At 37.3% G+C, this 25,487-nt stretch overlaps 4 protein-coding genes and 1 pseudogene across 6 annotated transcripts; 3 read left to right on the top strand and 2 right to left on the bottom strand.

The window, feature by feature from the left end:
- The first annotated feature begins 2,278 nt into the window (after positions 1–2,278).
- LOC116025620 lies at positions 2,279–6,685 on the top strand. Of its 2 annotated transcripts, none has more exons than XR_004099709.1 (9): positions 2,279–2,447; positions 3,085–3,155; positions 3,482–3,644; positions 3,788–4,593; positions 4,786–4,959; positions 5,073–5,189; positions 5,472–5,651; positions 5,781–5,901; positions 6,057–6,170. XR_004099709.1 is itself a non-coding variant. In XM_031266921.1 (9 exons), the coding sequence occupies exons 2-9, from the start codon at positions 3,108–3,110 to the stop codon at positions 6,346–6,348; spliced, it is 1,827 nt and encodes a 608-aa protein (XP_031122781.1). In that variant the 5' UTR covers positions 2,280–2,447; positions 3,085–3,107; the 3' UTR covers positions 6,349–6,685. The 2 variants fall into 2 exon arrangements, 1 of the variants encoding a protein (XP_031122781.1); XM_031266921.1 differs by having other exon boundaries at positions 2,280–2,447; positions 5,781–5,827; positions 6,057–6,685.
- A 3,683-nt stretch (positions 6,686–10,368) lies between these two features.
- On the bottom strand, positions 10,369–12,339 carry LOC116025212 (annotated as a pseudogene).
- A 126-nt stretch (positions 12,340–12,465) lies between these two features.
- On the top strand, positions 12,466–13,485 carry LOC116025213 (EID1-like F-box protein 3). Its single transcript, XM_031266356.1, has one exon. It carries the CDS (start codon positions 12,494–12,496, stop codon positions 13,391–13,393), a length of 900 nt encoding a protein of 299 aa, XP_031122216.1. The 5' UTR covers positions 12,466–12,493; the 3' UTR covers positions 13,394–13,485.
- Positions 13,486–13,663: 178 nt separating this feature from the next.
- Positions 13,664–21,950, top strand: LOC116025210 (CSC1-like protein At4g02900). 2 transcript variants are annotated; one of them, XM_031266354.1, is made up of 13 exons: positions 13,664–13,911; positions 13,991–14,076; positions 14,394–14,474; positions 14,679–15,028; positions 15,649–15,798; positions 15,958–16,093; positions 16,175–16,276; positions 16,452–16,571; positions 16,762–16,842; positions 17,160–17,500; positions 17,631–17,876; positions 19,055–19,379; positions 21,213–21,950. In XM_031266354.1, exons 4-13 carry the CDS (start codon positions 14,715–14,717, stop codon positions 21,660–21,662), a joined length of 2,265 nt encoding a protein of 754 aa, XP_031122214.1. In that variant the 5' UTR covers positions 13,664–13,911; positions 13,991–14,076; positions 14,394–14,474; positions 14,679–14,714; the 3' UTR covers positions 21,663–21,950. The 2 variants fall into 2 exon arrangements, with proteins under 2 accessions (XP_031122214.1, XP_031122213.1); XM_031266353.1 differs by having other exon boundaries at positions 15,958–16,276.
- Positions 21,951–22,226: 276 nt separating this feature from the next.
- Positions 22,227–25,243, bottom strand: LOC116025211 (protein PALE CRESS, chloroplastic). Its single transcript, XM_031266355.1, has 7 exons — positions 25,021–25,243; positions 24,798–24,907; positions 23,821–24,015; positions 23,575–23,661; positions 23,020–23,070; positions 22,717–22,896; positions 22,227–22,596 (listed from the first exon to the last, which is right to left on the bottom strand). Exons 1-7 carry the CDS (start codon positions 25,154–25,156, stop codon positions 22,360–22,362), a joined length of 996 nt encoding a protein of 331 aa, XP_031122215.1. The 5' UTR covers positions 25,157–25,243; the 3' UTR covers positions 22,227–22,359.
- Between the last annotated feature and the right edge of the window lie 244 nt (positions 25,244–25,487).

The raw sequence follows: 25,487 nt of genomic DNA on the forward strand, positions 1-25,487 counted from the left end.
TCGGTCGATTTTCGATCGTTTATGAAAGTTTAGGTTAAATTTTCGGTTATTAATCAAAAATCGACTGACATCAATCGATGCTCACCCCTTGCTATTTGTGTAACAAAAAATAGTGTCTATAATGAAAAGAGAAGACACATAAGAATCAAACATGAGTATGTACGACATTTGATTGTGAACGAGGTAATCACATTAGAATATGTGAAATCTGAGAGGAATATTGCAGATTATCTCACAAAAAGATCTAAATCGAAAGGTAATCATTGACACATTAAGGGGGATGAGTTTAAAAGTCCGTGAGGTGAGAAATTCATGATGGATACGACTCTCGTGGTCAAACAAAACCATGAAAAGACTTACACAAATCTATGAGAATGAACATAAAATGTTATTAATAATTCAGTATTTAAATAATAAATATTGGTCTACTCTGAGACAAATCTAACAGATACACTCACAAGAGTGCAAAGGATTTATTGATCAACTAAGTAAATATCATCGGAAAGGTTAAAGAGTTTGACTTCGCATAACCTGCATATTTAGAGTTGATGTATGGACCCGAGTTCAAAACTTTATTTGCTCAATGAGTTTAAGAGATAATTCACTTTCGAGATGAAAGTTACTCAATGTCACTACATGTCAGATCAAGTGTAAACACTGATACTAAATAGTTTAATGATTTATTTGTATCTTATCAAAACAATGTTAGTCATAAATACTAATTGCTTCTTTTTCTGAATTTGTGGATATTTTTGGAGTTTATTTGAGAAATGTGACTTAATTACTATTTCCCAAATAATTTATGGATGTTTTTGAAACTTATTTGAATTTGATAACTTAACTAATGTTTCTTAAATAATTCAATGATTTATTGGTACCTTATTCCTAAAATCTATGATACAATTCAAGTTAACTAGGAAAACTTGAATTAATAAAAAAATAAAAATTCCAACCTGACGCTGTACAGCCTATCGAGTCATTATTGCATTGGACATTTGGACCCTTCTCCAAGAAAATTCACTAGACTAAGTCATGTGATATTCCTCTTTTACCCCTGTGTTGTCGTTGATTCACATTTTAGCATTTAAGCCTCCGTTGCCGCCGCCATTTCACAGAGAATACTGTAATATTTTTATTCCCTTTTTAATGCCTTTTGATACAAGTGGTTACAATAATTATTTCATGCGACTCAAACTCTTGATCTTTTTATTTAGTGGCATCCAATTGCATCCAATATAAGAGGGAATGAGTTCGAGCTTTAGTGGAAGCGATATTGGCTCTTTCTGCTTCATTTAGTTGAGAAAATAGCTATGAACAGATAATACATTGTAACCAAGACAATAGTATTCAAAAAACTCTTTTCACTGAAATTATTTTTTTAGTATTATTAATATTTACTCTATTCGACAAGTATCTTATGCTCCGATAGCATGTAATGATTCCTCCATGTGGGAGGTTATGAGATCGAGTTTCAATAGAGACGATATTGACTTTTTGTGCTTTTTATTTTATTTTATTTTTTATATACTTTTTGTACTTTAATAGATTGAGAAAGTATAGCAGATTTCGATAGTACTACTATATAATCACTAAAAATTAAATTATGCTACGAGAGTGTTACACTTCAACAATTTAGCAATCAAAATTAATATTTTTATTACCTTATACATTAATTATAACTTTGATAACTCAAAAATAAATTTTAATAACTTGTGTTGATTTGACAGTCAATAGCTGGCGAACACAACCGTTGACTGTCCAACAGTCATAAAATCAACACAAGTTATTAAAATTTGTTTGAGTTATCATGTGGCCAACACCTTTTGATTGACAAATTATACCTGGATCAGAGTCTACCTTGTATTATATATCTTGATCCAAAAATAACATTCAAAGTATATGTAGTTGATACACTCTGTACCTGTTGACAATTTATGTATCTGTAACTATCATATTATATGTAAGTAATTATCAAGTTATTTGCTTACATGCTATCAATACATAATGTGTTAACTGAAAATAAATAACTTTTGTATCAAGATTCATAATGCAATATAAACTTGGTATATCAATTGCGTTTGATTGACTAGTCCCACGGGTCACGTATAACTCGTAACATTATCTTTACATTTGAATTTTGTTATGAAGCAACAAAATCGTAAATTTCTGTTGTGATAATGGGTGGAAGACAGAACGGCATGGACTCTTATAAGCTGTAAAATTTAGAAATTTTAAATAATAGTTTTTTTCCCCAAAACATGAGTATAATAATACCACTTCTAAAGTCTCCATCTCCAAACGGATACTGCAAATACGCATCTTTCTATACACTCATCAATATCATCATCGTCTTGCCCTTCACACACTACCCTACGCCACAGCCACTCCTTATTCTCTCTGCGTACTGATTCTCGCGAGTTTACGCATATACTGAATTATATGCATAGGTATGGGATTTCATCACACTCGCTGTCTCTCAGCTTCAATTTCAATTGAACCCATCATCCCCTAGGGTTTCGTATGCCATCGTCGCTTCGCATTCTGAAGCCTTTTCTTTTTCGTTGCATGTTTGCGGATTTATACGTACAGAATAACTGAAAAGGTTTTCTGATCGGCTTTTTACTATTACAAGACAACGCCTCTTTCACCGATGTGTATTCGTCTCTGTTTTGTATGAAGTTTTTAAATTTATGATTGTTTTTTCCACTTCGTTGGCACAATTCAGTACGCCGGATTGTAGGGTTTTGGACTTTGTGTCTGAGCAGTAGTGATTGCAAATTTTCATGTGTTGATAATTTTTATTTTGTTAATTATTTGGGCTGTTTCATTTCGACTTTTAAAGACCTCTGTGTTGATAATTTGGCTCTGTCTGTTGTCAACATTTTGAATTTCTTATTTTTGTTCCTGCTTTCTCATATGTGGAGTGTTAGGGTTTGAGACATATTGTACATGTTGAGAATTCGGCTCAGCTTTCTGTTAATTGTTTGGTCTGTTTGACTGTTTCTCACCTCTTCTTAGGGTGTTTTCTGTGCCAATTTTGAGTTGACATTTTCATACTTATGTTTATCTTTTACAATTATGCAGAGTTGAATTTGTAATTATTTAAGATGGGATTCAAAAAAGTATATAGCTCTTTGCAGGAGGTTTTCCCCGAGGTATGCTCACTATGAAAAGTTTCTTGTTACACTATGCCAGCTGTACTTAATTTTAACTGGTTTTTGTTTCTTTGCTCTAAAATCTATGCAAGTTTAACTAATTCCTCTGTTTATGTGACCCTAGGTTTGGTACCATGGTGTGTGTTGAGGGTGAACTTTAATTTAAATTATAAGAACATTATTTTCCTGAAATTGCCTCTCATCCTTTTGCTAAAATTAGAACTAGTTTCCCTTCATTCAAAAGATTGTATTTGTGACTATTCTTTGTAACCAATCATATGCAGTGAAGGAAAAACTTTACCTGATCTTCTCATTACTTGAAACAGGTTGATTCTCGGGTTCTAAGGGCTGTTGCTATTGAACACTGTAAGGATCCTGATGCAGCTGTTGAGGTTGTTCTTACAGAAGTTATCCCTTTTTTGACAGAGAGATCCAAACCACTACCTGCTTCATCCCCTAAGAATGGGGCTTTAGCACAATCATCTTTTGGTAAGGCTTGTTTTTGTCCAAATGCTGTCTACTATTTGGTGGATGATTATTTTACCTTGCTGATCCAAATTCAGAGTGTTTTTTTTTTTTTTTCCTGGAATTTTTGTTGAAAGTAATTAACTTGACCATTTTGGTTTCATCAGCTGCTGTGGATTTAAGTGAAACTTTCCCGAAAAATGATGTTTCACTAAAAAATGCATCATCAACTGCAACATCTTGTAATGAAAAGCAAAATGACTTGTCATCCTATGATGCTATATGTGAGCAAGGCCAACCAGGTCAATACCATCAAGCTTCCAATGCAATTGAACAACAAGATGTACTTGAAGGCAGTATAAGTGGCAATTTGATCTCCTTTGAGACTCGTGAAAGTAGTGTCAGAGTTTGTCCTGGTTTATCTTCTAATATCACATCCTTTAAGTCAAATCCTGAAGTTGCTGCTGAAAGTTCCAATGCTGATAAATGTGAATCTTCTGGAACTCAAGAACCTGCTTGTGATGTACATGAAAAATGTGCTGGTAAAGATGACTATGGTGATAAATGTGAATTCTCTGAATCGCTAGAAACTTCTGCTTCTAATCTTCCTGAAGAAAGTCCGGAATATTTGAATGTGCCTGTTGAGATCAATGGCCTTGCAATTCATGGAGATAGCAGCACCACACATAAAGATACATGCAATGAAAAATCCTTGTATAGTGATTCTTTGGATCATGCTTCATCAAACATTCAAGCTCGTGAGAGCAATGCAGGGCTGGTTGTTGAAGCAGGAATGGAAAATGTTCTTCCTGAAGCAACAGTACTAAATGGTTTTATTAATGTTGTCTCTGATACCAGCGAATTGCTTAATGCTGACATGGAACCTATCGCTAATTCTATAGTTACCCGTTCTGGTCAAATTTGTAGAATTGATCTTCTTGAGGATATAATTGCTGAAGCAAGATCTAACAAGGTAAGGTGTTGTAATTTTGACCTTGCATCAAGTACCTGTTTCTCATTTGTCAGAGTAGATTTTGAGTGTTGCAATGCATAGTCTTAATTTTCCCAGATGCTTTCTGCAAAGCATATATACTGATAATTGAGTGGTTGCAAATCTGATGATTTAATGGCAGAAAGTCCAAAATCTAAAATCAAAATTTTGCAGAAAACCATGTTTGCTGCTATGGAGTCCCTTATCAGCTTAATGAGGGAAGTTGAACTTCAAGAGAAAGCTGCAGAACAGGCAAAGGAGGAAGCTGCTATTGGGGGACTGGATATACTTAAAAGAGTGGAGGACTTGAAAGAAATGCTGAAACATGCTAAGGAAGCAAATGACATGGTTGCTTTCCATTTCTAACAAAATGAAGTCTTGCTGATACGATACTGTGTTTAATTTCTTCCGATTTTGAAGAATTGCACCTTTTTAAAATTATTTTTTTTGGGTTGTTGCAGCATGCTGGAGAAGTGTATGGTGAGAAGGCTATCCTGGCTACTGAAGTGAAAGAGCTCCAGTCTCGCCTTCTCAACTTGGCAGATGAAAGGGATAAATCTCTTGCTATTCTTGATGAGGTGATGAAATTTTTGTTGTGTCGAGATGACACCTTTTTCCCTTTTATAGTTTGGATTCTTTCCTATGTTTCTACTCCTGTTGTGTTGTTGGAAGAATATTTTGTTAGGATAAAAGAACTAGCTTGTTATTCTGCTGGGTTCGTTTATTGGGGTCTTGTCAGAACTTCTGTATAACTTAAGTTAATATTACTTATGAGTATGCGTACTTTTTATAGAATTTGATGAGTATATACTAGCAGTGTGATATCCTTTTACCTGCTTTTATAACATCTTTCAATATAGATGCGCCAAACTCTTGAAGTACGACTAGATGCTGCCGAGAGAGAGAGGGAAGCTGCTGAACAAGAGAAGTTGCAAAAGGAAGAGCTTGCACGGAAAGCACTGGTTGAGCAAGAACTCATTATGGAGAAAGTTGTGCAAGATTCAAACATTTTGAAGCGAGAGGCAGAAGAAAATGCCAAGGTAAAAACCCTGCATATATTTGCGTGTGTTTGTGCATGAATTTGGAGTGTTACAATGCTTGATTGGGGCATTTTCTAAAGAATAAAATATCTAATCTCTTCATCCAACACTCTTATTCTTTAATTTCAGTTACAGGAGTTTCTTGTTGATCGTGGACGCATTGTAGATATGTTGCAGTAAGTGTTTTTATCCACTAAAACTCCAAATTTTGTGCAGGATGGCTGTTCAGTTACCTTGTCCAGCACTAAAGGTGTGGGCTCGGGTGATGTTGATTAAGAATATGAACATAACTGATAGGAGCCTTGGATTATTATCTGCGTTTTTTTACTCAATTTTTTCTGCACTTGGAGATCTGTATAGGGATTTTTCATGGATGCCGAGCTGTTTTTGCATTCTGTTTTGCAGAGGAGAGATATCAGTTATATGTCAAGATGTGAGGTTGCTAAAAGAGAAGTTTGATGATCGTGTTCCACTCAGCAAATCGCTTTCTTCCAGTCAGACAAGCTGCATTTTAGCATCTTCAAGCTCATCCTTGAAAAGTGTGGTACCTGATTCAGACCAAGTAGCTGCTGACCAAACTAATTTGTCAGGACGGCAGAAGATGGACAGCACATCTGCAGAGGAAACCCGAAATAATTGTAAAGCTCTTGTGGAGGATGGATGGGAAATTTTCGACAACCGTGAGTTGTGCATGTGAAGAAGGAAATGGTGCGCTTAGAATTGAGACAGCTCTGTCAAATTATAGCCTTTTTGCATTTTATCTTAAGTTCCCGCTCCTCCTCCCCCTTTCTGCTAAATAGCATTATTTTGGTTACATCTATTCTTGGTCAGCTAATGCCATGGAGTTTTGAAGGTGTTAATGATAAATAAAGTAGCATTTGCGCCAAAAAGTCTGCTTCTACGCCAAAGAGGCAGCTGAGTGAAATAGTACCGAGTATTTATACAGTGAAACTTGTGCAGGTTTCATTAATCATTACTCTTCATACATGTATATGTCGTTTATAAGAGCATCCTTAACAGGTTTTTTCTTTTAAGTTTTTGTTTGTGTGGAAGAGAGTCTGTGACATGGCTTAGGAGGATAGGAAAAAAAAATCATCCTTGGTTCTACTGAAGCCAAAAAGTTTAGGTCATGGTTTTTTTTAGAGTACTATCGACCCTGTTACAATGTAGTATATGTTCATAGCTATTGAAGCACAACGAGTCAACAGTTGCCTCCACTGAGACTCGAACCCACTCTCATCATCCATATGAGAGTGGTAATCGGGACACCGGATGTCACTCGGCCACAAAAAGATACTTAGTTGTAGTACCTGTCCATATTAACATTAGCAATTGTAAAAGATATTCGGTAAATTAGTTATTAACTTAGTTGTTTGATATAATTTCTTTTCTTAAAAAGTTAATTGAAAAAGTTACTATAGTTTTTTGAATTTTATCATTTTGGAATTACAAAAAGTTAATTAACAAACACTTTTATTGATTTTTTTAGGGTCAAACAACTAATAGTGATAAATCAAAATTAACTGATAAACTATACCAATCGGTTAATGGTGCCTTGCATAATTATTTATAAAAAACTTTTTTTAATCCCTAAGCCGGCTCACAAAATATGCAAGACAAAAACCCATACAGTGGGTTACTCTAAACCCTTCAGTAACTGCACTATAACTTTCACTACCTTGGATTGGTCAACCTACAAAAATCGAAGATCATAGATTCATAGGCTTCACTCTGGCTTCATTCGAGGTAATGAAACTTTTATATTTTACTTAATGAATGGACCAATATCATTGCATAACTTTAAAGGGAAATTTAAAAGAAAAAAAGAATTCATATGATTCCACATTTCCACCTATTATTCAGCTTCAATCAAATGGATTGAACAAGAATAGTATAATTGACACCTTCAAGGAAAATAGCCTACCATCCTTAGTGGGAAGGAAAACTGAGATACTGGATGGGTTCGTGATAAAATTGTAGGAAAAACCCAAAATTGGAATAACAAATTCCCTTGCAAGGTTATAAAAAATTTCGTTAGTGTTATAATTTGATTCCCTTTAGTCAGTAGCGCTCCGCGGTAAAACGGATTATAGAAAGGATTGGAATCGCGCAGATTGTCTAATGAAAAATAAAGTAGAATAGAGAGAGAGACAAGGTATAAGTTCAATATCTTTATTCCAACATTTTCATTTGTACAAATGATACAACATATATAATAATTTGTAACTAAAAATAATAATAGTGAGCATAGTGCTGCGACCGTTATATATATTGAATGCCTATAATGTCCATAATAATTTATCTTTACAACACTTCCCTTTGGACATTATCATACCATAATTATGCCTCGTTAAAAGCTTGATAGAAAAATCCTGTGGGAAAAATTTAGACGAGAAAAGAGTACATGATATATGTATAGTTCATATGTTGTTTCAGTTGTCTCATTAAAAACCTTAACTAAGAAAATCATGTAGGAAAAAACTTAATTAAGGGAAAAAAGTACATCCATAACCATTCATGGCATAATCTTCAGAATTTTGGTGTTTGCCTATTTATTTGCAACTTTCCATTTTTGACATTACTTTTATCATACTCTTGGCTTGTTAAAAATCACACTAGAAAAAATCCAATGAGAAAAACCTAATAAAGAAAAGAGTACATGATATGTATGCATTCATGTATTGTAGAAAGAGTACAGCTGTTGATCTTTAAGACCCAATCTTAAGGTCAAGTCTAATCTTCAAGATTGATTCAAGTTCAGTTTTCAAGATAGATTCAAGTAAATGCCACTTCCCCTAAAGATAACAATCTTAAAAGTCTACATGTTCTAATATAATAAAAATATTGTTCAAAAAGAATGTATTAGAAAAGGAATATGGTACAATCTTCAAGATTGTCACTAGAGTTAACATTTTGTATAATAATCTTGTAATTTTTTTGGAGCTCATGTGGGTTGAATATTGACACTATATATCTTGTCAAATATTCTTAAACATACCCATTTATTATTTTGTGCAACACAAGCTTTATTGTCCTCATACAGTACAATGGGGGTAAAACAAAACAAAACCAGTTTGAGACTTGGCATCATGGGTGATAGGGAATATTCCTCGGTTGTGCCTTCCCTATATGCCCATGTACCCGTTTGTGTAGTTGGGTAAAAGTAAATCAATTCGGGTAAAAGTCAAAACCAGCATGTCAACATCTAGGCCTGTATAAATGGCATTTGACCCTTTGATTAAGGGACTTTTCCCTTCCCTCCTTCTCTCTGGAAACACCCTTAGGACTAAGCTCTTCCCTCCCTCTAAATGGTTCTAGAACAATCAATAAAAGAGATGAATTAGGGGCTACATTTGGGATCTAGATCCTGCTTTACATACAACTTCTATATGTATTCTGTGTGTGAGAATACATGAGATACTTAACACTATCAAAATGGGAATACATGAGATAATTAACACTATCAAAATGACGCCGTCTGTGGGGAATATGACGAAAAGCCGTGTTCCAGATCCAAGAAATTGTTTGCATGTTGGGCGATGATGTTCTGCTCGTGCTGATCGGTTCTCTGCTTTCGATTTTCTCTCTAAAACATCATGGTAGCACCACAACTTTTCTATGTGTGCATGTATAAGAAGAACGAGAAAATAGGAGAAGAACTCACTGCCAAGCTTTAACTCCAATATTAGCCGCGGCTTGGTAGAATTTGGAATTCAGATTCCAATTCCAAAGTTGGATTCAGATGGCTGGTTATCCTTTTAGCACCAAATATAATCAGTAAAATCGCTAAATATGATTTATAAAAGAAAATTGGGATAAGGGTCAAATGTACCCTCAAACTATAATGAATTGTGCAATTAGGCTATTCAATTTCAAAAATCTCAAATTAGGCCATCAAACTTGTTATTTTAAAGCAAATAAACCATCTAACATATTTGTGATATGTAATTGCAGGTTAATTAGAGTTTCGGCGAACTCGGGCGAACAAGTCAAACCATCAACGACTGGTCGGTCGCATCCGCCGAGAGAAGGCTGGTCGCCTTCTCTGGCCGGCCGTGCAGAAGGTGACCAACTTGGTCCCCTTCTTCAGCATTGGAAAGGCGACCAAGTTGGCCGCCATCTCCTGTTGACGGAGATGGCAACCAGTTGGCCGAAATTCTAGTTGGTTGAAGGTTCGCTAGAATTGACCAAAATTCTAGTGACCTGCAATTATAGGTTACAAATAGGTTAAAAGGCTTATTTGCTCCAAAATAACAATTCAATATAGTTTGAAAAATTTAATAAAAGAGTTAATTCCCAAAATGGTCCTCCGACTATGACCTTTTCACAATTTAGTAACTTGACTTTCAATTGCACCCAATGTGGTCCTTCAACTATTGAAAATTAAGCCAAAATGGTCATCTGTTAGTTGGTCGTCAAAAATGAGGGCAAAAATGGAATTTTAGCTTCTTCATCTACCTATTTCATATCTGCAAATGGCGAAGAAACTCCGGTGCCAGTCTCAAGCCAGTGGAACAACACTACCTCGCTCCCAACCTAAACAGAGAAGGTCGGAGCCTCCAATTGTGAGACCGGTGGAGAGGCTGAAGCACCCAAACTTGCGGATGAGCCAAGACCAACGCCGTTCATTATTTCTTTGTTCGCCGCATCTTCACGCCGGAAAATTACGGGCTGCGCACCACCACCTGCTGGTTATTGTCGCAATTAAAGGGAATATTTAAGCCTTGAGACGACCATAGAATCTCTACTTCTCTTGTGTTGTCTGGAAGCGACCATGTCCAAACTTTGATGAAGCGTCAATGAGCTTGAGCTTAATCTCCTCGAGAGCAACACGAGAGGTCTGGTTTAGCAGAGTTTGACGAAGGGTAACCACTATTTTCTTAGGGCCAACACAACATCCCTTGATCAAGATGTAGTCGTCTTTCACCACACCATAGTGAGGAAAACCACCCATGGGAGTGATGTCTTTCTCAGTCATGTATCATAATAGAAAATTGTAAGCATTGCAGGGGAATAACAAACAGAGTGAAATATTCTGGTTCTAGTGCCATAACTTGTCAAACTCAGTTATGGTTGCATGCGACTCTTGCCCCGCCTTGCCAAGCTTATAAATCTTTTTGTTCATCTCAGTTTGGTGATGGTATCCATTTTGACCAGCACGGGCAACTGTGAATGAAACTCTAGTTGGATGCCAGGCACCAATACAAGCAACTTTACGAAGACCTCTATGAGTTTTACGTGGAAGATGAGTGACACCCCCATCGAGTCACAACAACCCGTACCCTTGGTGACACCAATAATATTAATCATCTCATCCTTCTTGAAAACAGCATCACGGGCACATGCTTCTCAAAGAAACCATATGCATAGTCAACCTTCTGTGCAATTGTACCTCCGTTAACCTGGATCTTCATCAAATGAGCTTTCTTCTGCTTCAGCTCCTTCATTTTCCTTATCTGCACAAGATAATATTAACAGAAAATAGTTTATGATGAGAATGTGGTGTATACTAAAAGCAAATGGCATAGTTATTATAACACTCTCACTAAAAAAAAAAAAGTTGAATGGAGTTGTTTGATAGTATTGAGAATGAATACCTGGGTGTGAACCAACACACGAATGACACATGCATATTTCTTCATCTTCTCAAGCTGTGCTTCAATATCCCTCTTCCCATCCTCAGATTCATATTTCTTTGAATACTTGACAAAAGCCTTTTTCTTGGACTTGCACCAGTTCTTGTAAAATCTCCTTCTCACCTCCTCAGATGCTGTGCCCAAACTGTGTTGAGGCAACGAAGGCCACGAGGTGTCTGCACACTTTTTGGGAAGAAAGCCGAATGAGCCATGCCTTGGGTGCTCAAACTTCCGACATCCTTCTCCTCCGGGAGGTTCAAGCTTCACTCTGATCGATCTTCTTCTCATTTGCGATTTCCGGTGAGGAGGCGGGAGATGGTGATGCGCCTTCGCTGGTTAGCTTTTTGGACTCGCACTTCATGGTCGGTGACTCCGGTAGTCTGGCTTCTCGCTGCTTGCTGGTGATGGCGATGAAGAATCCGTTGCCGGCAACCGATCCGAGTGGGAGTTGCGTAGCCGGCAGGTTGGTCAGGGTCGCGGCCGAGAAGTAGGGGCAGTGGAGCAGCCGGAAATCTGCTGGGCAGATGGGCGTTGGAACTGAAATTCCAATTTTACCCTCGTTTTTTACGTTCATTTCACGGAAAAACTAACGGAATACCATTTTAGCTTAATTTTCAATAGTTAGAGGACCACATTGGGTGCAATTGAAAGTCAAGTTACTAAATTGTGAAAAGGCCATAGTCGGAGGACCATTTTGGGAATTAATTCTTTAATAAAATTAATAATAGAAAGGGGCCCACTTCCCATCTTCGGCACTACGGGAGTAGCAAAAATATCTTCCGACAACAAAGCACTACTATGTCCCTACCAATTAAAATTTAAATACGCATTTACCGCCTTTGACCCGAATCTCCTAAACCTCAATCAAGTCGTCACAATCAATACGTGTGCCCTTCACCGTTATACACGTGGCCCTCAACTATTCGTTCAGACCAGTAATCGCGTACCAGTACCGGCAAATTCTGCGCCAAGTTCACGAATTTTCGCCACGTAATCCCCAAGATATTTCGAGCCAAGAGAAAAAAGATAATAGCACACGTGTCGCCTAGCTCCTTACCCACTTCGAGATGCTTACGTGTCCATGTCCTCGATTCGATAAATATCGTCGTGGTTGCTGTCAGCCAATCACGGCGCCACACGTTCCCCTCTTTCGTGCGCAGGCAGTTAATCATGGAGTCCTGGTGTTACACGTGTCCCCTGGAATGGATGGGAAAATGGAATGTTTCTGGAGATGGCCTCGTTATAATATATAGACAGAGCCCCCGCCGATCGAGCGCTATCCATACCCGACGGAAAATGAACCAGAGTCAACGCCGGAGGGTTGACCAGACCGGAGATTCTTCGGAGAACCCGGGGATTCTCGACGAGAGATTGCTTGTGCTTGTGTTTGGTTCGATGAGGTGGGATATTCACGCGCTGTGTCAAACGGCGTCGTTGAACACGAAATCGCGAGCCCTAGCGAAGCGGCTGCTATGGCGGGAGCTCTGCGTGTACCGCGCGCCGCGCATGATAGCGTCATTGACGAACGGCGCGGCGAACGCGCGGATCGGCGGGGGGTGGTCGGCGATGGCGAAGCTGCTGTTCTACTGCTGCGGGTGCCAGTCGAGCCGGCATTTCGAGCTGGGCGACCCGTCGCCGGGGCACCTGGCGAAGGAGACTCGGTTCTCGAAGACGTCGGGGCGGAGCTTTTTGGTGAATAAGTGTAGAGGCGATGTTTTGTACGTGAGCGACCCGTGCGAGCACCCGTCGGGGGACCGAGGGGACGATTTGGGGATCTACAGAGGGGTATTTGGGGGATTCATGAAGTCCAGAACCAGGGCTTGTCTGATCCGAAGACAGGTCGGGCTTGAAGAGCGAGTGAAGTGCCCCTACTGCGGCGCCCGAGTGTGGAGCATGACGGCCGCGCGTCTTATCCCTAAGAGCGCCGCTCGCCGCCTCGGCTCGCTCGACGGCGGGTCGGAATATTTCGTGTGTGTCAACGGCCACTTACACGGCGCTTGTTGGCTCGTGCCTCTGTCGTCCGAGGAGGGCAGCGAGGGAGAAGGAGGTGACAGAGACGAAGAAGAAGAGGTTGCCACGGGTAATGCAATTGCAAATGGATCTTAGGCTTGGGGGTTGAAAAGTATGGAATTTTCAACTGGCTGTAATAATGTAATGTTCTGTTATGGATATGGAATTGACCTTTGTTCATACAAAAATTCTGTTTTTTTTTTGAACAGTCAAATCTTGACTATTATATTAATTTGGTTTAGAATTACTGGTTAGGATTTTCTGAAATTTTGGAATGAAGCGTATTTACCGCGGTTGCTAAATGTTGGGAATAGCTAAAATGGAAAAACCAGTGGTTACTAATTATCTACTATTTGTCACCCAGCAGAAAAATCGACCCTTTTGTCTTCTTTCTCATTTTCCCATTCTCTCTGTCTCTCTCCCTTCTCAAGAAGCTCTGCAATATCTCTTGGTATTTCCCTGCAGGGAAAGAAAGGCTTTGTTTGGCTGGCTGGCTGTCTAAAAGGGCTGGCTAGCCAGAAAGGGCAACACAATAATAAATATTTCTTGATTATCTGGAGTCGGGAGGACGAGGTGCCCACAAATTCTTCTGTTTTCCCGACACGACCACCCAGGTTTTAATACTTCAACAGCATTTGGGCTATTATCAATTCCTGGGGAGATAAAATATTTTTTGTTCCATACATTTTTCAGACTCAAGTGCGTGCATTAAAGTTGTTATCTTTATAACTTGGGGTGAGTTGGGTGGAAACTCATCCATTCTTAATCGAAGGTTAAAGGTACGATCCTTGGTTTTGAGTATGGAATAATTTTAAATTTTTAGCTCAATTGTTTCGCACAATAGAGATACTTATAATTCAGATAGGGGATTAATCAATATATTAGACTGTGAAAATCCTAAGCTACACCAAAAAAGTTGTTATCTTTATGGGATTGGGTAAATTTTTTTTGAAATGTTTGTAATTTTTTAATAGGTAGTATCTATTTTTTTTTTTTCCAGCTGGTTTAGGTTGATTTAGTTTAGTATATGGTTCAAGAAATGCGTCATTCCAATTAAATTAGATATCCAATAATAATGTTGTCGTTTCGTGGGCAGGTAAGAATCCACATTGTTTCAGGATAAGAATAAGAGAAGAGCTGAGTGAAGAAGTTACAACAACTTTATCTCAGCACAAAGGTAACTATCAGCTAAATAATGTTACCTCAGATCCAAACATTCTTGTTTGATTGTCGCTCTACATGTGCGAGTCAGGATAACAAATTGAAATATGTGTTTGGTTTTAACTAAAAAGTCTAAACTGATGGTTGAATGGTAAATTATGTTTGTATATATATTATTATATGCTCAATACTGATTTCTCAGACATATTTGGATCACCAGAGTTAACAGGTCAGAAGATACAAGTTTGGGGCAAATATGGCTGCTGAGGAGGACATTCTTTTTTCAGCTGCCATCAACCTTCTGTCAGCATTTTCATTTCTTTTGGCCTTCGCAGTTCTGCGAATTCAACCAGTTAATGATAGAGTGTACTTCCCAAAATGGTATTTAAAGGGTATACGAGCAAGCCCAAGAAAATCTGGACCTGTGGTCCGGAAATTTGTGAATTTGGACCTTAGAACATACATAAGGTTCTTGAATTGGATGCCAGCGGCACTGCATATGCCACAACCTGAACTTATAGATCATGCAGGCCTTGATTCCGCTGTGTATATTCGAATTTACCTACTTGGGTGAGTGATTATGCCCTTTTGCCCTTTAACTACACACTATTTGTTAAGATTAAACACTTATCACTATGTCGAAATATACTATCACATATATCAACTGATGCTAAAGTTGGCCTTTGTGCTAGACTTGACTTTTACCCGTATCCGCCTAATAATTCCCCTCTCTAGCCACACATGCCATGCCACTGGATGCTAGACTTGCCTTTAGCGGCCTCCGCCTGGTAATTTCCCTCTTCCAGCCATGCCCCGGCAGCGGGCATTAGACTTGGCCTTTAGTGGTTTCCTCCTAGCCCAAGATACCATTTGTTAAGATCAAGCCCTTACCACTACGCCAAAATATATAGCTCATAGCAAAGACGCAACTTTATTTTCTTCTACCACCAACCCGCCACACATGTTTGAGACGTTGGGTGTTGGACTTAGCCCTTTAAACCCTTTACCAGTCTCTACCCTATAACATGATGCTAAACTTAGCCTATACCAGCCTCCGCCCAACACTATTTTTAGTGGTTCAGGGATGTAAAAAAAAAAAAAGTACTCCCTCTTAATTAACAAGGGTTATTTTTAGTTTCATTTTTCTTTACAGTTTTGCAGGCCATCTAATTTGTGAAGTTCTAATGCAGGCTGAAAATATTTGTACCCATTGCACTTCTTGCTTTTGCCGTCTTAGTTCCTGTTAACTGGACTGGTGGATCGCTGCAGCATATTAAGGACTTAACATTCAATGAAATTGACAAATTGTCAATATCAAATATTCCTTCCGGATCACCTAAGTAAGCATTAAATTTCTTTCAATTTTCCTTTGTCCACCTCTGTTTCAATGAAGCTATAGCATCTTTCTGGCAAGCTACTCTTGTATCTGTAAAAGAACAAGTTTCTTTTCACATTGCATTGCAGAATAATTCTCCACTTATACCAAATTTGTTTTTCAGGTTATGGGCACACATAGCAATGGCTTATGTAATCTCATTTTGGACCTTGTATGCTCTATACCAAGAGTATGAAATTGTATCTAGATTGAGGCTGCAGTTTCTTGCTGCAGAAAAGCGTCGCCCTGATCAGTTCACTGTTAGTGCTTTTAAGTTATATGGATTTTGTGCTTATTCGAATCGTGTTCTAGCTAATCACCAATTTGGCTCTGTTATAAAGGTTCTTGTGAGGAATGTTCCCCCGGACAATGATGAAACAGTTAGCGAGCACGTTGAGCATTTCTTCTGTGTAAACCATCCCGATCATTACCTTCTGCACCAGGTTTGTCTCTACATATATAATTCTCGGTTCAGAGAACTTTGTGGTTGTCATATCGAGATTTAGTCGAAATATGGTCTTACCATTTTCGTGCAGCAGATAATTAAATTCGTTACTTATTCTGTTGTCTTTTGCTTCAAGTCTATGTTATGTAACCATAAAGTCATGAAAGTTTTAGGTTGTATACAATGCTAACATGCTAGCAAGTCTGGTGGAGGAAAAGAAGAATTTGCAGAATTGGCTCACTTACTACCAGACAGTGCATGAAAGAAATCCTTCCAAAAAACCAAAAACAAAGGTATTCTTTTTCATACATGAATTTGATGATCCATTTATGTATTCCCTTCCAGCACCAACCAGTCTTAAATGTTATTCTTGAGACTCGAAAGAAACCCAACTTTATTTTCTTATAAACTGTTGGGTGCCGGGCTTGACCTTTACCTGCCTCTGCCCAACAATTTCAAAGTCTAATGTTCTTTCATGTATAGACAGGTTTCTGGGGCCTCTGGGGGGAAACTGTGGATGCTATCGACTATTACACATCTGAAATTAAAAATTTGAGTGAAAAAGTAAGTGCCTTAACTTTAACTATGAGCTTGAATATATGATCCTGTTTAACCAGCTTGGTTTGCGGGTCATGCACTTTCATCCCTTAAGACAGGTTGAGAGTATGAAATTCCTTCTCGTATGAAAAAATCAATACGGCCAACACTTTATCCCTTAATTAGGCCAGCCCGATGTGAACGAGGATTAATCTAAATATGATGTGAGCGTCCTTCTATAGTTAGGGCCTGCTCAGAACACTGTATGATCCTGTTTCATATCTATGCTAGAGAAAAGTGTTTTGTTTTATCTATATAGTAATGAATTACACTCTTTGATCTAGGAAGCTGAAGAAAGAGAGAAGGTCTTAAGTGATCCAAATGCCATAGTTCCAGCAGCTTTTGTATCATTTAAAACCAGATGGGGAGCAGCTGTGTGTGCCCAAACCCAGCAATCAAACAATCCCACCATTTGGCTAACAGAATGGGCACCTGAACCGCGAGACGTCTTTTGGAACAGTCTTGCCATACCATATGTTGAACTCAACATCCGAAAACTACTAATGGCTGTGGCTTTCTTCTTTCTCACCTTCTTTTTCATGATTCCCATTGCATTCGTTCAGTCCCTCGCCAGCATTGAGGGCATCGAAAAGGTTTTCCCTTTCTTGACGCCAGTGATAGAGAAGTGAGTGGTTTCTGGAAAACATAAATGTGCAATTCAACTATCTATCAGGGCTTTTAGTTGAGATGGAGTACATGCTTTAATTGGATCTGAAGTCTTTGGTCTTAGCTGATGAAAAAATTTGGTTTTGCAGGGAAGCTGTTACGGCTTTTGTTCAGGGATTTCTTCCTGGGATGGTACTGAAGCTCTTTCTGGCCAATGTTCCTAAAATTCTTATGGCCATGAGCAAGGTAGAAGGCGTTACGTCACTTTCAGCTCTGGAGAGAAGCTCAGCTGCAAAATACCATTTGTTTTTACTTGTTAATGTCTTCCTTGGAAGCATCATCGCAGGAGCTGCATTTCAGCAACTCGACAAATTTCTTAGTCAGCCACCAACTGAGTATGAATCCAATCAATAAACTAATTTAATCTAATTCATGCCCCTCAAACAGTTTTGATATCATGTTATAATTTAAAATTGAGCCCATGTCACCCATTGTTATACACATGAACTAAGGTTTATATTACATTGCCAACCTTGATTCAAAAATTTTGTTTATGCAGTTAACAATTTCTATATTTGTAAACTGCAACATATCTATAATTATTATTTGATGTGCAAATTATTTATAGGTACAAGATCTAAAGGTTATTTTTAGACCAAGATTCACAATGCGGCAAATTATACTATGGATCATGGTCTACCTTGCATTGTAAACTTTGACTAAAAAATAACATTTAGATTTTGTATATGCAATTAGCACATTCTGTACCTGCAGTTAGGAATGCAATCGCTATATTGTGGACCAGGATCCACTGTGCATTGTGGACCTTGATCCATTACACAGAATTTGACTTCATAATGTACAAAATTCATGTTCATAATACATATACGCATAAACACGATATAATGAACATGAATTCTGTACATTATGAAGTCAAATTCTGTGTATTTGATCAAGGTCCACATTGCAACTAGACCTTGATCCACGATATAAATTGTCATCTGCAGTTAAACGTTTCTTTACCTATAAACAAATTAAATGCACATAGCATTGTAATCATACATAACATAATAACTAAAGATACATAAACGGTTGCAAGTACAAAATATGTTACCTACAGACACGTAATATGTTAACCAACATCTTATGTGTACGCAGTTAACATATTTAGTATCCAGTTTACAATTTATGTGTCTGTAGTTATCATGTTATGTGTTTGTAATTACCATGTAATGTGAGTTCAATTTGTTTACAGGTATAAAAATTGTTAACTACAGGTACAGAATGTGTTAATTATAGACACATAATTTTTGAATCAGAGTTCACAATGCAATATGAACACTAGTCCATTGTATAATAATTGTCACAATACTATATATATAAAAGGAGAATCACATAATTTGTCCATAGACTATAAGCCTATAATGCACATGAAAAAATTGAATCTAATTAGTATAACTCGTGACATTATAAATTCGTATATTTTATTTTATTTTCAATATGAAACTCTTAACACTCCCTCTTTACATACTTGTGCATTATTTGGTGATATATTGATTGAATTCCCTTGCAGAATTCCAAAGACTATAGGCGTAGCCATTCCAATTAAAGCCACCTTCTTTATTTCCTTCATAATGGTGGATGGTTGGGCTGCCATTGCTGCAGAGATTCTGAGATTAGCTCCACTCATTGTGTTTCATATTAAGGATGCATTCTTGGTAAAGACAGATAAGGACAGGCAAGAAGCTATGGATCCTGGTTCCATAGCTTTTTCCATATCAGAACCTCGCATACAGCTTTATTTCTTACTGGGATTAGTATACGCGGTCATCACACCTATACTCCTCCCTTTCATAATCGTCTTCTTTGCTTTCGCCTACTTGGTCTTCCGCCATCAGGTATGTATGTATGTTATTGTGTGCTACATAGAGGTGTCAAATAAGCGAGTTTAGATCGATTTGATTTTCGGCATATCACTAGTTTTTTTAATCTTTTGGATTGGGTGATCCAATTTAATTAAAGTTCAGACCAGGTTCTATTCAAAAACAAAAATTAAAGTTTGATCTGGTCCATAGTTCTAAAAATAAAAAATATCAAAATATTTAAAAGAGTTAATTTCATTTTTTATCCTAGATTTATAGGTGTCAATTCACTTTTAGTCTTTTTTTTTTATCAGAGCATCCACATTTGATCCTAATATTATTGTGACATGACCAATTTTGGTCTTCTATCAACAAAACAGTTCTAACCTTGTTAAATACAAAGACATTTTAGTCTTCAATTACAGATTTTTTACAAAAAAATAAACATAAAAATATAGCGGAGTCAAGTCACTTTGTATAAAAATGATCGAAATGTCTTTATATTTAACGACATTTTAACAATTTTACTGACGGAGGACTAGAAATGATCATGCCACAATAATACTAGGACCAAATATGGATGTTCTGCTACAAAATGACTAAAAATGGATTGTTACCTATAAATCTATGACCAAAAATGGAATTAACTTTATTTAAAATTATAAATCGACTAATTTAAAATTAGTTTTACAAGTTCACATTTTTTTTTTTTAAAATAAAGACATACAAACAACAACGAGGACATTTCCCTGGGCCAGATAGACCATCTTTTACAAAATATGTGAAATACAAGTTCACATATTTTTTAACTAGTTAACTTAAGTAGTTATCTAGCGTATTCAAAAAAAAAAAAAAGTAGTTATGTAGCTAGATAGTAGATTTCAAAAAAAAAAAAAAAAAAACTAAATAGTAAATACATAAGAATTTAAAAGACATAAAATCAATATCACACTTCTAATGTGATAATTTCATGAGACATACTTCATTAGCAATTATTATTTCATGAACCATGGTCCACACATTTGTATCATAAAAAGTGCATTTTTAATACATTAAAAATACATTATTTGTATACATAAAGTACATTATTTGAAAGTATATTATCAAATAATGTACATTTAGTAAACAGATAATGTACTTTTAGTATATTAAAAATGGAGTTAATTCTATTTTTTATCTTAGATTTATAGGTGGCAGTCCACTTTTACTAACATTCACATGTAGTCCTAGTATTATTGTGGCATGACATTTTTTGTCCTCCGTCAACAAAATTGTTAAAATGCTGCTAAATACAAAGACATTTTGATCATTTTTATATAAAGTGAGTTGATCCACTATATTTTTATGTTTATTTTTTTTGAAAAAATCTGAAATTAAAGTCCGAAATACCTTTGTATTTAATAGCATTAAAACTGTTTTGTTGATTGAAGACACAAAATGGTCATGACACAATAATCCTAAGACCAAAAGTGGATATTCTAATATAAAAGACTAAAAGTAAACTGTCACCTGTAAATCTAGGACCAAAAATAAAATTAACTCTGAAAAATGTATATTGCATTCATGGTCCACATAATATATATGTATATACTATTTCTTTTTTTAAAAAAATGTATTGGACCAACGGGCTGGACCAGTCCATGGGTCAAAAATTAAAGTTCAATCTTGTTTGTAATATAAAATGGGCAAGTCTTAGTCCGTCTATTGTAGTAAATGAATCAGGTTGGGTCAGGCCAAACGAGTCGAAATGAGATTGGACTTCAGGCTAACCTGTCCGTTTGACACCTATAGCACTAGCTAATACTTTTGCAAGACACAAAAATGAAGAAACTGGAAAGATATTTGTCTGAAATGGTTTGTTGTTGCAAGATTATCAACGTGTACGACCAAAAGTACGAGAGTGGGGCAGCATTTTGGCCAGACATTCATCGTCGCATAATCATTGGGCTGGTGATAGCCCAGGTCCAGCTGATGGGATTGATGAACACCAAGAATGTAGCCCATTCAGGCCCAGTCATTCTTATTCTCCCAGTTCTGACAATCTGGTTCCACAACTTTTGCAAGGGGAGATTCGAATCGGCATTTGTGAAGTTCCCATTACAGGAAGCCAAGATTAAGGATACGTTGGAAAAGGCAACAGAACCAAACCTGAATTTGAGAACATATTTGACTGATGCTTATGTGCACCCAGTTTTCAAGGGCAGGGATCAGTTCGAGGCGACAGTTTCGATCGATGAAGAGGAGAATGATCCTCTGGTAGCCACCAAGAGAATTCCCCGAAAGGAAACTGCTGCTCAAAATCCTAATCTTAACTTGTGATAATAGATAAATACATCATCATGCACTTCACTCAACTTCATCTCTTATGTTAAGTACATATTAATTCTTATCAATTATAGCAACCCCTACTTCACCATGCATATATGAGATTAAGAAATAGGTCAACAATTGGGATAGTTTAGATTTTTTCTTTTTTGGCTTATTAGTTGGAAAAAAAAAATTCAAATGTAACAATTATATTCATACCTCTAAAATTTGGTACTTTTAATACTGAATTTTTATATTATGTAAAAATAATATCTAATCATATTATTGTAGTCTACAAAATTGAACCTCTTGAGTTTAGTTATTAGTTGGTTGCTTATAATGTTTTCATTTTCAATTCAGCCTGCTGATGTGATTATACTATGAGAAAAATCGCAATTCACAACGAAAATTATTCCGGCGCGATATTGTGATGGAATTAAATTCCGTCTTCATATTTCGCAACGAAATTCCGTCGCAAATGAAGACACGACAAGCCGAGCGACGGAATGCAAAACCCGTTTCACGACGGAAAAATTCCGTCGCGAATCGCAATTTTTCTTGTAGTGTTAATCCAACTGGAACTGAAAAATAAACACCCCTTTCAATATACACAGATTAAGATTAATATGTCCTTGGTTGTGTTCCATTCATTTCAATCCTTCAAGAGATACATGGAGGGGAAGAAGGCAGGTTATGCTTCTTCTGTTTACTACCACTTCAAATTAATGGCCACATCTAAAATAGCTTCCACTTGGTTAATGGCTCTTTGCTTCTCCTGTTTCTTCAACCTAACTGCAACCGATTCAGCATCGAGCCCTTGAGCGTTTACTGCTTCGATTTCTTCCCCTCGAACCTCCTGTAGCAGCGCATCTACCTCTCTCACGAAATCTACTCTTAGAAGTACATCATCATCGGCTTCTAGATTTGGTCTCACCGGGCCTTCATGCTACGAGAAAGCAAACAACATTTCACTAAGATGCCTACAAATCAACTTATACGCACAATCGTGATGTAGCAACCGTGTTTCAAGAGCAAATATTTGTACAATTGTACGGTTGCAATGTACCTTCTCCATGTCAAACCCTGCAGGTACAAGAATACTGAATGGATCCTCCCGTGGAAATGTTTCGACCATAACTTTTTTACATTTCTTGAGCCACCCTTCATCGTCAAATCCATCATACATATTCAGAAGATCATTGAGCAGTCTCATGGCCGGAGTAGCCTCACGTTTCAAAATTTCCATCTGAAAGATAATAAAAGGTGTCTTTATTGTTTAACGATCAAAATGTAACTACAAGAAACAGGATACAGTTTCTAGTCACTTCACATGAACTGTGCAATCATTACAGAAGTTTTTGGAGCAAACCTCAACCCGCCTGTATAAGAGATCAAGACTTCGAACTGCATCCTTCTCATCCTGAAGATGTGATGAAAAACTAAAAAATGACTTTATTCCCAAGCAGACGCGAGAAGACAAAAACACACGTTGTGAATGGCTTCATAATGCCTCCAAGGATATCGAGCAGTTACAAATTAAAATAACAATCAATTATGTTAGGAAACGACTAGAACATGTCAGCAGAACATAACCAAGAAAAAGTTCCATGATTTAAGTAACAATATTGATTCAAAACTGCATTAATGACACCATTATAGATTATACAAGTAAAATATCAGATGCCCTTAGTACATAAAAAGGTATTTTGCAGGTCTGTTGTCTAAAATTGAAACAGATCCCGTTCTTTATTATCTTAGATATTTGTAAGACTAACAGATATAAGACCTATATGAAGGGAGAAATAGGCTGGCCAAACTACTGTTACGGAAATGACAAACAACAGACTAACAGTACTCATATATATGAGAAACAAAAAATGCCCAACTGCATATCAATGAAGCAATTAGCAGTAGGAAGACTAACATCACGCTTGGCGAGATCGAGGCGATTCCATATTACCATCAGAACAAGTTCAGTTAGTTCACCTTTTTCCGCAGCTTCCTCAATTTTCTTCACACACAAAAATAAAACAAAACAAAACAAAACAAAAAAGCGTTAGTGTAAGTAAGAAGTGGTCTGTAATAACTTATGGTCATAGTTCCACTAAATGGTATCTCCAATGCTTAATGTTAAACTAAAATGGATAAACAAGAAGATAATATTTCCAACCTCTTCAACTTCTTCAGCTGATCTAATAAAGCTAGATACCAATTTCCTGGCCTTGCAAAGGTCTTTTATAGGATAATCTTTCAACCGCAAACCAATTTCCCGATATTCATCAACCTTCTTTTCCTCCTCTTCATCTTCCAGTTGACGCAACCTATGCAACTCTTTGGTTTTCTCCCTTTGCTTGGCTTGCCATTCCTAACCGGGGAGAAGGTTAGTCCTATCTTCAAAGCATACAAATAACACAACAGAAGGATTATCCCTTTTTTCCTTTACTCTCATTTTCCATCCCCCCTCTTTTCCAAGATTCAATAAATTAGCCACCATAACAAAATAAGAGCTCCCATTATTGACAGTAATAACAGCAAACTAAAACACACAGATTACATATTAGGATCAAATGCTTACCACTACTATGCCAAAAGCAACCAAGGCACAACTTTATTTCCTTATACCACCACACATTTTCGAGAGCCAAGGTGCTGGACTTAGCCTTTTATCGGCCTCCATCCAACAATCCCTCCCAACCGGTCTAATACCACTTGTTAGGATCAGCACTTACCACTATGCCAAAAGTTATAGCTCGTAACGAAAGTGTAACTTTATTTTCTTATACCACAACACATTTTCGAGTGCAGGGTGTTGGACTTGGCCTTTTATCGACCTCCACCCAACAATCCCTCCCAACAGGTTATCATTTGTTAGGATAAGCAATTATCATTACACCAAAAGCTATAGCTCGTAGCAAAAGTGCAACTTTATTTCTTTATATTGCCACACATTTTCGAGAGCCTGTGCTAGCCTTTTATTAATCTCCGCCCAACAATCCCCTCACCACATAGTGCTAGACTTGGCCCCTTACCCGCCCCGCCCAACACTACAATACTCAAGAAAGTTTCAATTTTTCAAGCAGGTTCAACCTCTTTGTTTTCTAATTTCGGTTAATTGGCAAAAAGAGGGGAAAAAAGGGAGATGCATACATCATCATAGAACTCCGGGGGAAGCCCATCGCCATCATCATCATCAAAGAACTCTGGGGCAATCCCATCATAAAGGTCTTGTTCTTGGGTTGTCTTGCATCTGTTAAGAGCTATAATTTAAAAGCACCAAATCAATACAAAAACTATAAAGAAGGAAATTGGTTTTAGAATGTGGGTAGACACTAAGCAGAGCAAGAATATGAAGATGGAGGTTAAGGCTAACCTGCGGGCGGGAGAGACTTGATTCTTAGAGGAATTGAGTTAAGAAATGGTAGCGAAAGTTTTAAGAAGGACGGAAGGGGGTAGCGGGGTGTGGGAAGAAGAGGAAGGCATGTTATCCGCAGGGCCTTTGACTCCATTTCTGGCTTCTGGGGTACAAGTACTGTACAACACTCTTCTTAAACCCTCCCTCGTAGGGCTTGGGAAGATTTATGAAAATCCGAATAAACTAGAATCCCCTGTTCGACATTATTTCGCTTTGCATATCCTCTTATAAAAAAAAAAAAAAAGGATGTGATTGAGTGAAAATGATTAATCTGGAGTTTGATTTTAGTTTTGGGTATAAAGTAATTTTTAAATCTCTCACCGGTCTGGGTAGTTGCCATCAAAGAGGATATGACGTGGCGGGTTGAGTTCTAACCAGTGCGTCGATGTCTAGTTCGGGGTTTATCCTTCTCCTTAGATCAAAAA

This window comes from Ipomoea triloba, chromosome 7 (genome assembly GCF_003576645.1).
Source record: "Ipomoea triloba cultivar NCNSP0323 chromosome 7, ASM357664v1".
Classification (NCBI taxonomy): Eukaryota; Viridiplantae; Streptophyta; class Magnoliopsida; order Solanales; family Convolvulaceae; genus Ipomoea; species Ipomoea triloba.

Bases quoted from the DNA above. Each gene is read 5' to 3' on its own strand.
- LOC116025620 (XM_031266921.1), top strand. From the start codon at position 3,108: ATGGGATTCAAAAAAGTATATAGCTCTTTGCAGGAGGTTTTCCCCGAG. The intron at 5,190-5,471 runs GTGATGAAATTT...CTTTCAATATAG, and splicing joins CTCTTGCTATTCTTGATGAG to ATGCGCCAAACTCTTGAAGT. The intron at 5,828-6,056 runs GTAAGTGTTTTT...TCTGTTTTGCAG, and splicing joins CGCATTGTAGATATGTTGCA to AGGAGAGATATCAGTTATAT.
- LOC116025213 (XM_031266356.1), top strand. From the start codon at position 12,494: ATGGGAAAATGGAATGTTTCTGGAGATGGCCTCGTTATAATATATAGA.
- LOC116025210 (XM_031266353.1), top strand. From the start codon at position 14,715: ATGGCTGCTGAGGAGGACATTCTTTTTTCAGCTGCCATCAACCTTCTG. The intron at 16,277-16,451 runs GTTTGTCTCTAC...TGAAAGTTTTAG, and splicing joins ATCATTACCTTCTGCACCAG to GTTGTATACAATGCTAACAT. The intron at 16,572-16,761 runs GTATTCTTTTTC...TTTCATGTATAG, and splicing joins CCAAAAAACCAAAAACAAAG to ACAGGTTTCTGGGGCCTCTG.
- LOC116025211 (XM_031266355.1), bottom strand. From the start codon at position 25,156: ATGGAGTCAAAGGCCCTGCGGATAACATGCCTTCCTCTTCTTCCCACA. The intron at 22,897-23,019 runs GTTTGCTCCAAA...ATTATCTTTCAG, and splicing joins TCTTATACAGGCGGGTTGAG to ATGGAAATTTTGAAACGTGA. The intron at 22,597-22,716 runs GTACATTGCAAC...GCTTTCTCGTAG, and splicing joins CAGGGTTTGACATGGAGAAG to CATGAAGGCCCGGTGAGACC.